Genomic DNA, 14,028 nt, shown 5'->3' on the forward strand with positions numbered 1-14,028 from the left:
AATATATTACAAATATGTACAAACTGAATTTTATGTCTTTGGATGAGTCATTTGCTCGAATTAGACTGGTTTCTTCTGTCAGTAAACCTGGATGACTGTCGTCGCTTAGGTGAAATACGCTGGAATAGGGCGTAAATCACCAATCTAATGTTTCCAATAAATAATATTAGCTCTTATTAAGTGATCCCCTATCATTAAATATTCCTTACCATGATGAACAATCAGTCAAAAAGGGTGGTGAAACAAAATTTAAACTTCATCAAATAAGGAGGGGAGTTGATACGATTGATTAATTTACGCTTTATGGAAGTGTCATTTTCTACAAGAATTTCATTTTAAATATGGAAACGATACTGAAGTACCTTAACATCCACCGTACCTCTGTAGTGATTACATAGGTACAAAGGGTACCAAATACTGGAGAATATCGAACATTCCTTTATAATACAAAACAATATTTAGAGAAATGTTGTGTCATCTCAGATTTCGATGATATAACATAGGAAGTGAACAAGTCCGTCACTGGACATGGAATTTGTAAATTCCGCACTCTCATGCACTGTCTGCACAGTTTAACGTTCGTATAACTTGTCTTCCAATATAGCATGCATTTCTGTTCGGCACACTGGAGAAAGTCCATCAGAAACAAAAATATAAATAAATAGCGTCGGTGATAGAGATAAAAATGAGAGTTACAGATTTCTTAAAAAAAAAATATTCTTTTCCGAAAAAATATATAATCAGTCGCAATTAAAACACATGCATTCACTTACACAAATATTCTACATGCAGGGCTCCATCTTGGTCCCTATAAGTGGATAAATCAAACGCGTCTATCTTTAGTTGACATCACGTGTTCAGCCCCTTAATATAAACGAAAAGTACACTGCGTATACATGACATTTGCCTAACGCCAATTTACAGATCGAGAAACAGTCCTCATGTGCGACGACGAATGCAGATATTTCGCCCCTCTTAGATGTGTAAACACAAAACACAAACTTCGGGTTCAAGCAAGACAGAAACGTTCGATCCAGACTGGGTGCATGCCGCCATGAAAGGTAACCCATTCAGGAATGAAAGGGGAAAATTAAAAGTCTGAGATGGGGGCAGGTATAGCGTTAAGTGAAAGCACAACGTTCAGCATCAAGGGGAAGTGCAACGAATGGTTGAACAGTATCAGTATATTACCACGGGTGGGGCCCCTTACTTGCCATCGGTAAATTGTCTCAGTGAAGCAGCACTTGATAAAAGAGCGGTGGAAATCCGTCCTGCAACAAGGAGGCACATTACATGCACTCTAAGGACTCCTTCGTCGTCATATGACTGAAAAATTAAGCACGACGTTAAACCCCAAGCACTCCCTCACTCAGTGGTTCATTTGTGCTGAAGCACATGTAAGACTGACGACAGTTTTATATTCCACATTTGTCATCATTAGAGCAAACCAAATGTGCGTTCCTATACAAGAATACAAAAGAATTAATATGTTAGAGTGCAGTTTGCTCTTATAAGAATATAATTCAAAGTGGCCATGGTGTAGAATATGCCACTGGCAGTACCAGCATGTGAGGGGCTAAGATTCTCTGATGAAATTGCTTGAAACTATGATTAGCCTAAATAGGGACATGCAACACTAATGTCTGTAACCATTACATATATGAAGCCATAAACTCGGAATATATCTGCACCGAGGGACAATAAAGGCAGGGTACCAGATAAATTCTCTTAAAATAAAAGTTTCTCTGAAAATGATGGTTGGCTTTTTTCTTCTTTCAGTTATAGACTTCATTTAATGACTATATTTCCTGTTTATATTAAAACTTCATAAATGTATTTATTCAGCCTTTGGAAAGTATTTAATTGAAAATATAAGCGCTCAAATGAGATCGCCTGACAATTGTTCGCTCATGAGATGACATTTCCCAAGTACTATAGTATGAAGTTCATGTCTGCTATATCCGGAATTTCCTGTCTGATATCCAGAAAAAGGCGTGGTCTGTGTAAAGTGAATCATTTCAGTCACTCATTGTAGGTGAAACCACCATAAGGGGTATTTGATTTTATTTATTTATTTGACTGGTGTTTTACGCCGTACTCAAGAATATTTCACTTATACGACGGCGGCCAGAATTATGGTGGGAGGAAACCGGGCAGAGCCCGGAGGAAACCCACGACCATCCGCAGGTTGCTGGCAGACCTTCCCACTTACGATCAGAGAGGAAGCTAGTATGACTTGGACTTGAACTCACAGCGACCGCATTGGTGAGAGGCTCATGGGTCATTACGCTGCGCTAGCGCGCTAACCGACTGAGCCACGGAGGCCTTCTAAAGGGTATTTGTGACGACGGTGTCTATGTACTAGGTCAGGCTTGACGACGGTGTCTATGTACTAGGTCATGCTTGACGACGGTGTCTATGTACTAGGTTAGACTTGACGAGGGTGTCTATGTACTAGGTCAGGCTTGATGAAGGTGTCTATGTACTAGGTCAGACATGCGTTCCTTAGCGATATTTTTAAAACGTTGTTAGTAGTAGGCCCATAAACCTCAACAGGTAAAATCATTTTGATTTGTAGGCTATACATTTCTAAAAAAATAGGTTTTAGCACGCTGTGAAAAGAGGGAAATCGACAATGACAGAAAAAAATAGAACGTCCGCTGTACTGGATAGGCTGTCTATGTGGACTGTAGTCCTCTCCACGAGAGCAGTTCAGTCGATCCTATTTGAGTATATGTAAAATGAACACACCTGGTATTAAAATGAGAACCACACATGCATATGACTTCGCCACAGCGCCATTACGATGACAGGTTGAGGAGGCATGTAGTGGGTGCATAAATAGCTCAAAGTGATGTGTTCACTCAGGTGTGACGATACATGATACAATACATTCAGGAACATCCAAGATCAGGACTGCCAGTAGACAGGACATAAACCGACTGTGTAAATACCTGGTAAGTTAACATCTTTAATTCACCTATATGAATCCCATGATGGAGCGTAGATGGAACTTCTCCGACTAGATGATGGGAAAGACAATAGTTTACAAATGTTTACATAGTAAGGGTATAGAGAAATCTCGATATCATTTCTGCCAACGTTACTTGTAATTAAGAATGGTTTTTGGGATAGGGGCCTACTTGTGTTTTGTAAGTACTGATCTATACGAATGGCCTGCTTTAACTAGGCATATGCGATGGACATAAATAGATAGACAAAAAAATTAGCGATATATTAGTCTATTTTCGCTGATATCTGGGTTGTGCATTAAGGGTCGTGAGTTGTGGTTTGAACAACCAGACATACACATACACGAACGAAGTATTTTAACGACGTGGCATCCACTTAGCTTGTCTGATCTCTCAAGACGATACAGGATATTTTTCTTTTATCCTAGATAAAGATAACTGTGTTTTCTTCACCGTATCCAGACGTGTAAAGCGGTCATCAACATGGGGGTTGTATCTGGCCAGATTTGCTTAATGCACCTTGTCCTCTTTTCACTGACCGTTATGTGTGGATCACTGGTCAGCCCTAACACCACCGGACTGTGTCATACCACTGACCCAGCCCCCTACCGACACTACTCCACCAAAACACTGTATGAGGATGTCAGGGGTACAGATCTGGTGCAAAGGCAGTCCGTTCAAGGTAAGTGTACTTGCTTAAAACAGCTTATATATGTTACACGATAGGCCTGCTCCCGTGTACTTAACCAGAATATTTGATCCATCAGTGACACATTTTCGTCTTCTGCGTCACTTCAAAGCGTGTGTCTTATTGCTTAGCATATTCTGACCAAAACTATACTGTACATCCCCCCACCAACCTCCTCCCACCACAAAGTCAAAGAATTTTGTAGACTGTGCTTATTTACATAGCAGTAGGCTTTTCAATATCACACAGTTATTTACTCAGGAGAGGAAAGGGCTTCTCAAACTTGGCGACTGTTGATTCTTTCATTTCCTTTGCTCCCAGGTGTAGAGGTTATGAACCGTCCATAGTTGTGGATGAAACAGTATATAAGTATACATGTAGTTCGTACATATTGTGAGGCGTTCATAGCTGGCTACTATACAGTACATGTATATTGTGTGTACAGGTTGTGAGCAGACCATGATCATGTTTTATACAGTAAGTATGCCATGATTGCAAGCCTTTTTCCAGGACTTGTATTGCACAATGTGTTGTGTGTACAGGTTGTGAGCTGCACGTGGCCATGTACATGTATTGTACAGTTTATAGTGTCTGTCCGTTATGAACCGTCTATGTTTTTGTATTGTGTACAAGCAGTGAGCCGCAGGTGGTCATGTACATGTATTGTACAGTTTATAGTGTCTGTCCGTTATGAACCGTCTATGTTTTTGTATTGTGTACAACCAGTGAGCTGCATGTGATATATGTAAATTTATTGTACAGTGAGGCCTCCTAGTGGTTAAACGCCAGCGCATACTAATATTAGTAATTTAAATAAACCTCCTGCATAGAACCCCTCTGTGTTTATCTGGTTTTCAAACAAAAGGAGTTGGCAAAAGTGGAATACACCCTGCTAGCAGCTTGCTTTCGGTCGTAGGTATGGCCTAACGTGGGGTTCTCTATAATGCTGATCGATGTCGCAAATATAAATACAATATTTTTAGTACGGCGTAAAGCTCCAATCAAACGAAATGAAAACAAGTACGTCTATGTACGGCCGAAAGCAATCCGATAACTAAATTTGAACAAAATGTGAAGTGACCCCCCTCATTTTCATTTGCTACCCTACACGCCTGAACTGGAATTTGTAAGCTGCACGTGGTTATGTACATGTGCATGTATTATACAGTACATAGTGTTTACAGGTTATGACCCGCCCGTGGTTATGTGTTGTGTACAGGTTGTGAGCGGCACGTGGTTATGTACATGTGTTGTACAGTATATAGTGTCAGCATGATATGACTCGTCCATGGTTATGAAATGTGTACAGGTCGTGAGCTGCACGTGGTTATGCACATGTGTTGTACAGTATATAGTATCTGTAGGTTCTGACCCGTCCATTATTATGCATTGTGTACAGGTTGTGAGCTACACGTGGTTATGTACATGTACTGTGCATTATATAGTGTCTGCAGGTTATGAACCGTCCATGGTTATGCAATGTGTACAGGTTATGAGCTACACGTGGCTATGTATATGCATTGTACAGCACATAGTGTCTGCAGGTTATAACCCGTCCATTGTTATGCATTGTGTACAGGTTGTGATGTGCACGTGGTTAGGTACATGTATTGTACAGTATATAGTGTCTGCAGGTTATGAACTGTCCATGGTTATGCATTGTGTACAGGTTGTGAGGTGCACGTGGTTATGTACATATATATACAATATATAGGCTCTGTAGGTTATGAACGCGCCCTGCCAAAAGACACACTGTAATATGAATACACACCCAAAGACTCGTTATCATATCGATTATATATATATATATATATATATATATATATATATATATATATATATATATATATATATATATATATATACCCATCCGCAATTACGTATTATGTAATTGTACTGATTTTTGCTCACAGGTTGTGAGCCGTCACTGTTCTACTTGTTGGCCCGCCACGGCTCCCGCTATCCCTCAGATGATGATATTGTGGCAATGCAAACTCTCCTACCTGGGCTACGGGATAGGATAATACAGATGTCTGTTAAAGGTAAACCTGTGTCTTACGTTCTCAGGGATTTGGGTCAGTGCATTTAACCCCATTACAAGCTCAAGGAAGTTATGCTTTGGTCTGTCCCTCTGTCTCTATCAGCAACTCATAGGAATGGTTATGTAGGAATTTGGAGGAAATTTATTGCACAGGTTTACTTAAGCTGAGGACCGTATATTGGAATACGGATCCAGAAATTTATTGAACAACTCTTCATCAGGACAAACAGAGCGTTGTCTCCTTGTCTGTAGTGTGAGAATTTTTGCATGAAGCTCTTGGGGAGTTTTGCGCTCTCAAAGTGCCTTCTAGTTAAATCTATTTTCAGGATTTTTGTGATTATCTGTTTATTTATCTATTCCTGATTTGCTTGAAATTTATGCCTAGTGACTAAGTGAAAACTGCTCATTGACATATCTTCTTACTTTTATAACTAGTACTCACAAATAAATAGCTCTTACATAGTTAATAGGCATGTAGGTAATTCCGCACCCGACTCCTCTACACTAAACCCATAATAGGTGTAATAATATTCAACCTGGAACACGACATGGCGCTGTCTTTGGGGAGCTGTTTGTTGGATATCCTTGAAAACTACCGCTATGTCATCTTTGCGTATTTATAGGAACTAGCAGATTGTGTGCGAGTGACATCGCTCGTTTGAAAGCCTGGAATTTTACCATCTCACTGGAAGAGGAATCGGAATTGGCTACCGTTGGATATCAAGAGATGTTCTCACTGGGCAAGTGCTATAGAGTATAGGAACTATAACTGTGACCGACATATCAGATTTCGTTATATACATGTAATTCTGAGAAAACATGAATGTAAAGTACTGAAAGACTGGTTATTTGCTGCGTGTTTTAATTATAACGTTATTCACACGAATGTCTTTATTGAGGACAACAAAACTACAATAATACTTGTTTGACCAGTTAAACAAGTTGATCACTCATTAAAAGCGGCGTTCAAAAATCAATTTACAGCCCAACGATTCCACACTCGCTTTCCTAGTTTACTGAAGAGAAACTACTCACGTCAGGAGGTGGACGTGATGAGCACCTACAAGAGTCGGACACAAGACAGCGCTCGTGGCTTCCTCGAGGGCTTGTACAGCAGAAAAGGTACATTTTTACAGATTTGGTTTCTTCCTCGAGGGCTTGTACAGCAGAAAAGGTACATTTTTTCGGATTTGGTTTCTTCCTCGAGGGCTTGTACAGCAGAAAAGATACATTTCTACAGATTTGGTTTCTTCCTCGAGGGCTTGTACAGCAGAATAAGGACATTTTTACAGGTCGTGGTCGAGGGCTTGTACAGCAGAAAAGGTACATTTCTACAGATTTGGTTTCTTCCTCGAGGGCTTGTACAGCAGAATAAGGACATTTTTATAGGTCGTAGTCGAGGACTTGTACAGCAGAAAAGGTATATATTTATGTACTGTGTATAATATTGCATAATGGAGCAGCTTTGGAGGGGGTGGTTTTCTGGGATATTTATATAGCAGAACTTCTACAACGTCTTTCCAATGTCTTGAAATAGATTCATTCGCTTTTTGTTGGTCTCCTATAATGTAGCAGACACTGTCACAATCTTCCGTTAGTGGGATACGTTCACAGTTTACGATGGTTATTGTTATAGTCGTTTGCAGCATGCCTGTGTGTTTAATGTACTTACTAAAAAATACTGCTATATTGCAAAGGAGGTTTCTCAGAGAATATATCATAATAACGGTTATCTGTTTTGATCTAAATTTAAACAGGTGTGTTCCCGCTTTCCTCCCAACATAATGCTGGCCTCCCTCATGTCAGTGAAATATTCTATAAAATAAAGTAAATAAATAAATGAATAAATAAACAGGTGTGTTAGACGTGTAAAAGACAAGAAGCATTGTGCACCACTGATCATCTTAAGGTCATGCACGGGTAGAGTAGCTGTGGGAAACGAAACACTAATTACACGAGTAGAGTAACTGTGGGAAACGAAACACTAATTACACGAGTAGAGTAGGTGTGAAAAACGAAACACTAATCACTCGATAGAGTAACTGTGAAGAACAAAACACTAATTACTCGAGCAGAGTAACTGTGAAAAACGAAACACTAATTACACGAGTAGAGTAACTGTGAAAAACGAAACACTAATTACACGAGTAGAGTGAGTAACTGTGAAAAACGAAACACTAATTTTTCACTACTCTAGTATTATATGTTTATAACTACATCATATAGAACAAAGGTATTCAGAAGCCAATAAGCAGCGAACAGCCACATCGATAGATAAAATTGAATGGATGATCAGATGTTTCCTAATTGATTTCACAAAAAGTAGCCAAATTCCAATCCTTAGATTAGCATGATACCATGGTCATGTACTTGTATATTAATACTAGATTTATTGCGATTGTGTGGTGAAAATCATGTCTGAAGTTTGCTGATACTATTGACGGTTTGGATTGTGATATTGATGCTACTCTCCTCATTTGTAACGTGTTTTCCACTCAGATATCCAACCGACCTTCCGGGAGAAAAACAAGGATCGCCTGTTACGCTATTCGTCAGCTTGTCAACGCTACCAAAACGTGAGTTTCTCACCGCAGCTCAGTCCTTTTTGCCGGATAAGTGCAAATGGAAAGATAATTGACTTCTAGCAGATACAAGTAAAAAGTTATATTTTGAGATATTGATAAAATTTCCTAAACTACAGGGCCTGAAGTGACAAATGTGAGAATTCATTCAATAAATCCATTTCCTATGTATGCCGTGTCTTGTCACTTGTAGGAGGTGGATGACAAGCCAGTTGTTGAACACACGAAGTTTACCAATGGTTCCATCTATAAACAGATGATTGCGGACGTAGAGGAGCGCCTGGGACTTCAGGAGAACAGCCTACGTAAAGGTACTGTAAAGCCGCGTCCACTGGCAATTTGCTTTGTAATAATCGTAAAACCATGGAAGGTTTATTTGTCAACTCTCCAGAACAAATTCACTATGGAGATAAACAGAAATGCTCTACAGAATTCATATCAAATAGTAAGTTTTACCTATCAGTACCTTCTGGATGCCACATTAATGCAGTTTAATGCAGTCCCTTGCAGTTTCATTTTATTAAGTCAGACACTTTGCATTCAGCTTTCTTGATCCTTTCTTTACTGCCTTGATCCATCAGGCAGGAACAACCGATCCAAACAAGCTTGTGAATATTAATATAAATACCAGTTAAACAGTTTCCATAGTGATGGGTGGCAAAGACGAAACAACAACAGCGTCCACGACAGATGGTAGGTAAAATCTGACAGCACCAGCACTTTCCATACTGTGTACGACTGAGGACAAAACGGGTAGAAACAGCTAGATGCTGGTTTGCTGTCATATTAAAGCGTGATATCGAAATACATTGATCTTGGAGCGTGCCTAGAACAGCTCAATTTGGCCCGCCATATGTTTAAGAGCTTTTATTACGTGTGATTGACACGTCTAATGTTTTCTTTGTCAACTTGAGCAGGTAAGTATCTGATTGGATAAAGATGATGATCTGTTAAGTACTGGTACGTAGACTTTTACACACACGTGGGATGAAGGTGGTAAACGGGGTGATATAAAAGCGAACGGTTGCGATGTACGTAGTGTCCAGCTTGCTATAATGAAGATGTATCGCTTTATGCTTATGAAACTTCGTTCAAACATTATTGGTCACCCACCTAATCCATTACAGACGAGCTTTTTACCATGTACCGGATGTGTGTGTATGATCACGTGCTGTCTAACAACGCCCCCTGGTGTGCAGCGTTCTCAGAGGCTGACCTTCGGGTCATTGAGTACAGTGAGGATCTGGAGTATTACTATACCTATTCCTATGGGGCACCCGATTTCGCTCGAGATCAGACCTGTGAATTGCTGAAGGATTTTTTCGGTTACGTCAGGTAATTACTATAAACCTGTTGCTATTCTATCACTAATGTTGATTGGGCTCAAAAGCCCGAAATAATTAGTAATTAGGAAACTCAAGGGCAGTACAATGTATTATTTAATGAAATAATTTTATTTTTGATCTTTAAAAGATCAATCATGAGTATAACTTTAGAAGTGAGAATTTATCTACATATACTTACAACTCAGTCTTCGTAAACCTTAACGCGCAATCGTCTACACAGAATATTAATATGGGAACATGAAGTGAATTGTATATCACAATCTAAACTGACGGTATGTTTACTCTCCACTTTATATACACAGAAATGGCAGTTCTCCGGATTATAATGGACCGAGAGCCATTCTCCGATTCGGTCACAGCCAGACCTTACAACCATTTCTAGCGGCACTTGGTCTGTTTAAAGACACTGTTCACTTAACAGCCCTGAACATGGCCGACGAGGCAGACCGGAAGTGGAAAACGAGTATCATTGCTCCCTTTGGAGCAAACATTGCCTTCACTGTTTACCGTTGTCAAGGGACCACCGAGCCGAAAATTCAAACTTTCGTGAACGATAACCCTGTTAACTTGCCAGGCTGTTCAGGGTACATCTGTGAACTGAGCAAAGCTTTACAAGGGAGACAAAAATTTGCAGATACCTGTGACTTCGACACTATCTGTAATCCTCTCGCAGGAGGCAGTGTTTCCCTGACGCCGTACTTATTTATCACTCTTCTCAGCTGTGTGCTGGTTTTCATGCTGGGTTAACCCACTCGGACACTGCTTAACTCATACGTACATAAATAATAATCGTTAATGACACCAGTGAGACGACTCATACTTCAAGAAGAATTAAACTTTTTTATGACATGGTTTCACTGACAAACAAGCACGAGATGGCCAAATGCAAAAATATGGCCTTGTCATTTGCTTTTTGCAGGACAAGGCATCAAAACCTTTCCTTGTAAACAACAGCATCTTTATGTATCACATGGGCATCACATATATTTATCTAGTTCAGGAAAGTAATTTATTTTTGTGTTGTTGATTGTGTCAGTAAAAGTTTATAGTCGGTCCTACAGGGGTATGGTTTATGTAAACTGCTTACTGGTAAACTCATTCAGAAATCATTCTTTAAAATAACTTGAAATTGATTCTCTTTATGTTTCTCCCGCATACGTATTCTGTAACTGATTTTTGCATGATTTCCCCTCTCATATATAAGCATTTTAGTACATTTATAATGTTTAGTCAATACTTAGATTTTTATCGAATGATCATAGTTCAACGCCGTGAATAATCCTGTGTCTGACGAGGACTCGGCAAACACGAAAACGTAAGACATGACTCAGTTCATCTGAACTGATCGTTCGCAGCTGGGCCCAGTAGCTGGTGGACATACGACTTTGGACTGAACCGACATACATATCACCAGTACGCCAGTCGTTATTGAACATACATGAGCGCTTAGGACACGACACAACAGTCGAATTGAGTGGAGTCGCGTCGTAAAGGGATACAGAATCGACGCTGATTGGTTGATAGTGGAGATAGGGTTTCCTGGGTTAAAACTTGCAAGCCCGGTCATGGTTGAATAAATGTACCATACCTAAAATTCAGCTTAGGCACGGCATTGTCTGGCCTTGCCTATCTCTCACATCAGCCAATTGGAATCGATTCTGTGTCGCTTCAAGCTCTCGTGTATGCCTAGCTTTACGCCTTACAGTGCTGTGGAAGTTAAGGCTTGAAAATAAATGACTGTAAGTAGTAGGTGTTATGATTTGTTATCTATTAAAAACTTTACTCTTCTTTTTACTCTGTGTAATATGTTTCCTTTTGCTCTTTCTGTGTTTCCGGTAGTGTTTCTTCCCTTTACTCATTTTACCAAATAGATGCTGCTGTTTTCGTGCTGTCCACGAGTCCATGCGTTTCTTCCAGCGTATCTGATATCTATTCCGCCGACTAGAAACTTTACCCTTTAGTTTCCTCTGGAGTTTTCTTTGTTTTCTGAATAAACGTTTAAGATATCCCTGGTTACTGTTGGGTAAAAGAACTTCTGTCGCATGCTGCGCAAGTGAGCCCAGTCTCCAAGATTTATCCCCTGCCGAGTGCGACTGTGAATATTCTGCCGACTCTTTTCCCGCAGAGTTTGACTTTCCACTCTCTTTCGGATAACGTTTTGTTCCTATAGAATTGGAGTTAGAGTTCTTGGAATCTTCCCTTCGTTCCTCGCTTTGTCCTGGTAGACCATATCCTTCCTCGGAGCTGCTTTCTTTAGACTGCTTTAGTGGGTTGAAGTTTAGCCAGAACTTCCACTCAGAGCTACTGTTATACTCATCTGAAGCCCAGTCCTCGGTTGTTGGGGATACAGTTGTCGTCATGTCCTGTAAATGTTAAAACGTTGATACAAATCAAATAGGTGACTGACCATTGTTAGTGCTTAACAAGCCAAGTCGCCATGCATCATCGGTTATGTTGGACCACATACCGCTTATCACAGTGTCATGAATTGAACTGGCTTTGGTCAGCGATGGTTTCTGTATCTGAGTATATTCAAGAGGACCGTTTGAGTCAGATCAGTCAAGAATTAATCCGATGGGAAAAAAATAGACCAATTTCTCCTTAATGCCCAAAAGTGAACGGAAGTAACAGGCCTACAGCAGCTATAGTAATTCATACTCACATTAGATATGTAAGCTTAAATATATGAAGGTCATATTCGGTGAGAAAAATAATGGACTCCTTCATCAATATAGAAGACTTACAACATAGAGATTTAAGCCAGAGCAGCGACGGCAGTGTGTTGGGAAATGTAACACACGTAAACGGTGAATTACGGCCTCTTATCAATGTACTTCAATTAGGGTTTTATTCTAACCGTTGATAGACCTTTAAGTACTTAAATGGTACCGCTTGGCTTATGGCAGACATCACATGAAGAAGCAAAATCTGGCGCTGTGATATACACTCTCACCTGAACGTCTGTTTGGTTGTCGTAGCAGAAGCACACAGAAGAGTTAAAGAAGTAGTACTGTGGTCTCCAGTTTGTATTCACGGGAAGCTGGAGCCAGCTAGAAGTGTTCACATGCAGGCCATATTCAGCCCACGTGCTGTTTGCCCAATAGGTGTCGTTGGCACATCCACTTCCGGTACACGGACCATGCTTATGGTTACATAGATGAGCGCACGTGCGAGCCTCATCATCCCATGGGTACAGAATGCGATGACGTAGACAGTCGTTGTCACAGTAGCACGTGAAGTTTTCACACCAAGCGTTCATGTAGTTGTTGCTAAAGCATTGCTGTCCACAGACTTCGGGATCACAGGATTGTCTCCGGCGTTCTGTGGACAGAAAACGGTAGCCCTTAATAGGCATATGCAGTATATACTATATGCCGATACTAATGTTACAAAAAATATTTATTTATTTATTTATTTGATTGGTGTTTTACGCCGTACTCAAGAATATTTCACTTATACGACGGCGGCCAGCATTATGGTGGGAGGAAACCGGGCAGTGCCCGGAGAAAACCCACGACCATCTGCAGGTTGCTACAAAAACATGGGGCAACATCAAGTAAGAATGTCACAAGGATATTCTTTAACCCTTCGTGGAGTATGGATGGGAAAAAAAGCAAATTTCATAAAATTTAGCTTTTTGGCGACAGCTCGATTTATCACAGCTGGCCACTCACCTATCTCCCCTTCTCGCTTGTACACGGATATGCTGAGATCTGAAACTAAAAAATTGTAAAACGAATTCATTTACAGTTACACTCGTAAAGGTTTGTTGCTCATAGTTGCACGAATGAAGACAGCATACATTGTAACAAGCAGTAAAGTGAACTGTCCCTTTTAAACTAAACTACTTACATCAGAATGTATTAGTTCAGGCATTATAGGAGAGTTGCGTGACAATTATAATTTGACGCTAGAACGGTATCGACAGTATGGCGTGAAACATTTCGTTCCTGTAAATAGTATTTAGCTGCTAATGAGGATGAGGATGGATCGTCCCAAATACATGTAACATCTTGTTCTGATCATCCCTCACCCAAACTAACCAGTTGTTTCTATCCGTAAAGCACTAACCTGCAATGATACCATGATCCCTTTTTGGCTTGTTTTGGGCGTCAATACTATTTTGGTAACACCGACTACGACAATACCTCCATATAGCAGGGCGGTGCCATTGCAGAGATATTAATACTGCTTACCCAAAGAATGACAGATCGGAACCCTCGGAGACGCCAGATTTGACTCCCCATCCAGTCACAGAAGTTATTTACTGACAGCGATCCGGCCAAAATTATATATGCCAAAATTATGAGGTACCAAATTTGGCCGGTTTATGTTTTCAAGTTTGTGTTCTACCAGTATAATCTCTCGGCCACCGTAGTACGACCCCACTCGGTTTGTT

General features: G+C 40.3%; 1 protein-coding gene across 1 annotated transcript; it reads left to right on the forward strand.

The window, feature by feature from the left end:
* The first annotated feature begins 2,886 nt into the window (after positions 1-2,886).
* On the forward strand, positions 2,887-11,152 carry LOC135461763 (multiple inositol polyphosphate phosphatase 1-like). Its single transcript, XM_064738988.1, has 9 exons — positions 2,887-2,957; positions 3,401-3,654; positions 5,574-5,702; positions 6,325-6,441; positions 6,686-6,823; positions 8,201-8,277; positions 8,477-8,594; positions 9,411-9,618; positions 9,932-11,152. The coding sequence occupies exons 2-9, from the start codon at positions 3,456-3,458 to the stop codon at positions 10,374-10,376; spliced, it is 1,431 nt and encodes a 476-aa protein (XP_064595058.1). The 5' UTR covers positions 2,887-2,957; positions 3,401-3,455; the 3' UTR covers positions 10,377-11,152.
* Positions 11,153-14,028: the final 2,876 nt, after the last annotated feature.

This window comes from Liolophura sinensis, chromosome 1, assembly GCF_032854445.1.
Source record: "Liolophura sinensis isolate JHLJ2023 chromosome 1, CUHK_Ljap_v2, whole genome shotgun sequence".
Lineage (NCBI taxonomy): Eukaryota > Metazoa > Mollusca > Polyplacophora > Chitonida > Chitonidae > Liolophura > Liolophura sinensis.

Bases quoted from the DNA above. Each gene is read 5' to 3' on its own strand.
- LOC135461763 (XM_064738988.1), top strand. From the start codon at position 3,456: ATGGGGGTTGTATCTGGCCAGATTTGCTTAATGCACCTTGTCCTCTTT. The intron at 6,442-6,685 runs GCAAGTGCTATA...ATCAATTTACAG, and splicing joins TCAAGAGATGTTCTCACTGG to CCCAACGATTCCACACTCGC. The intron at 6,824-8,200 runs GTACATTTTTAC...TTTTCCACTCAG, and splicing joins GGGCTTGTACAGCAGAAAAG to ATATCCAACCGACCTTCCGG.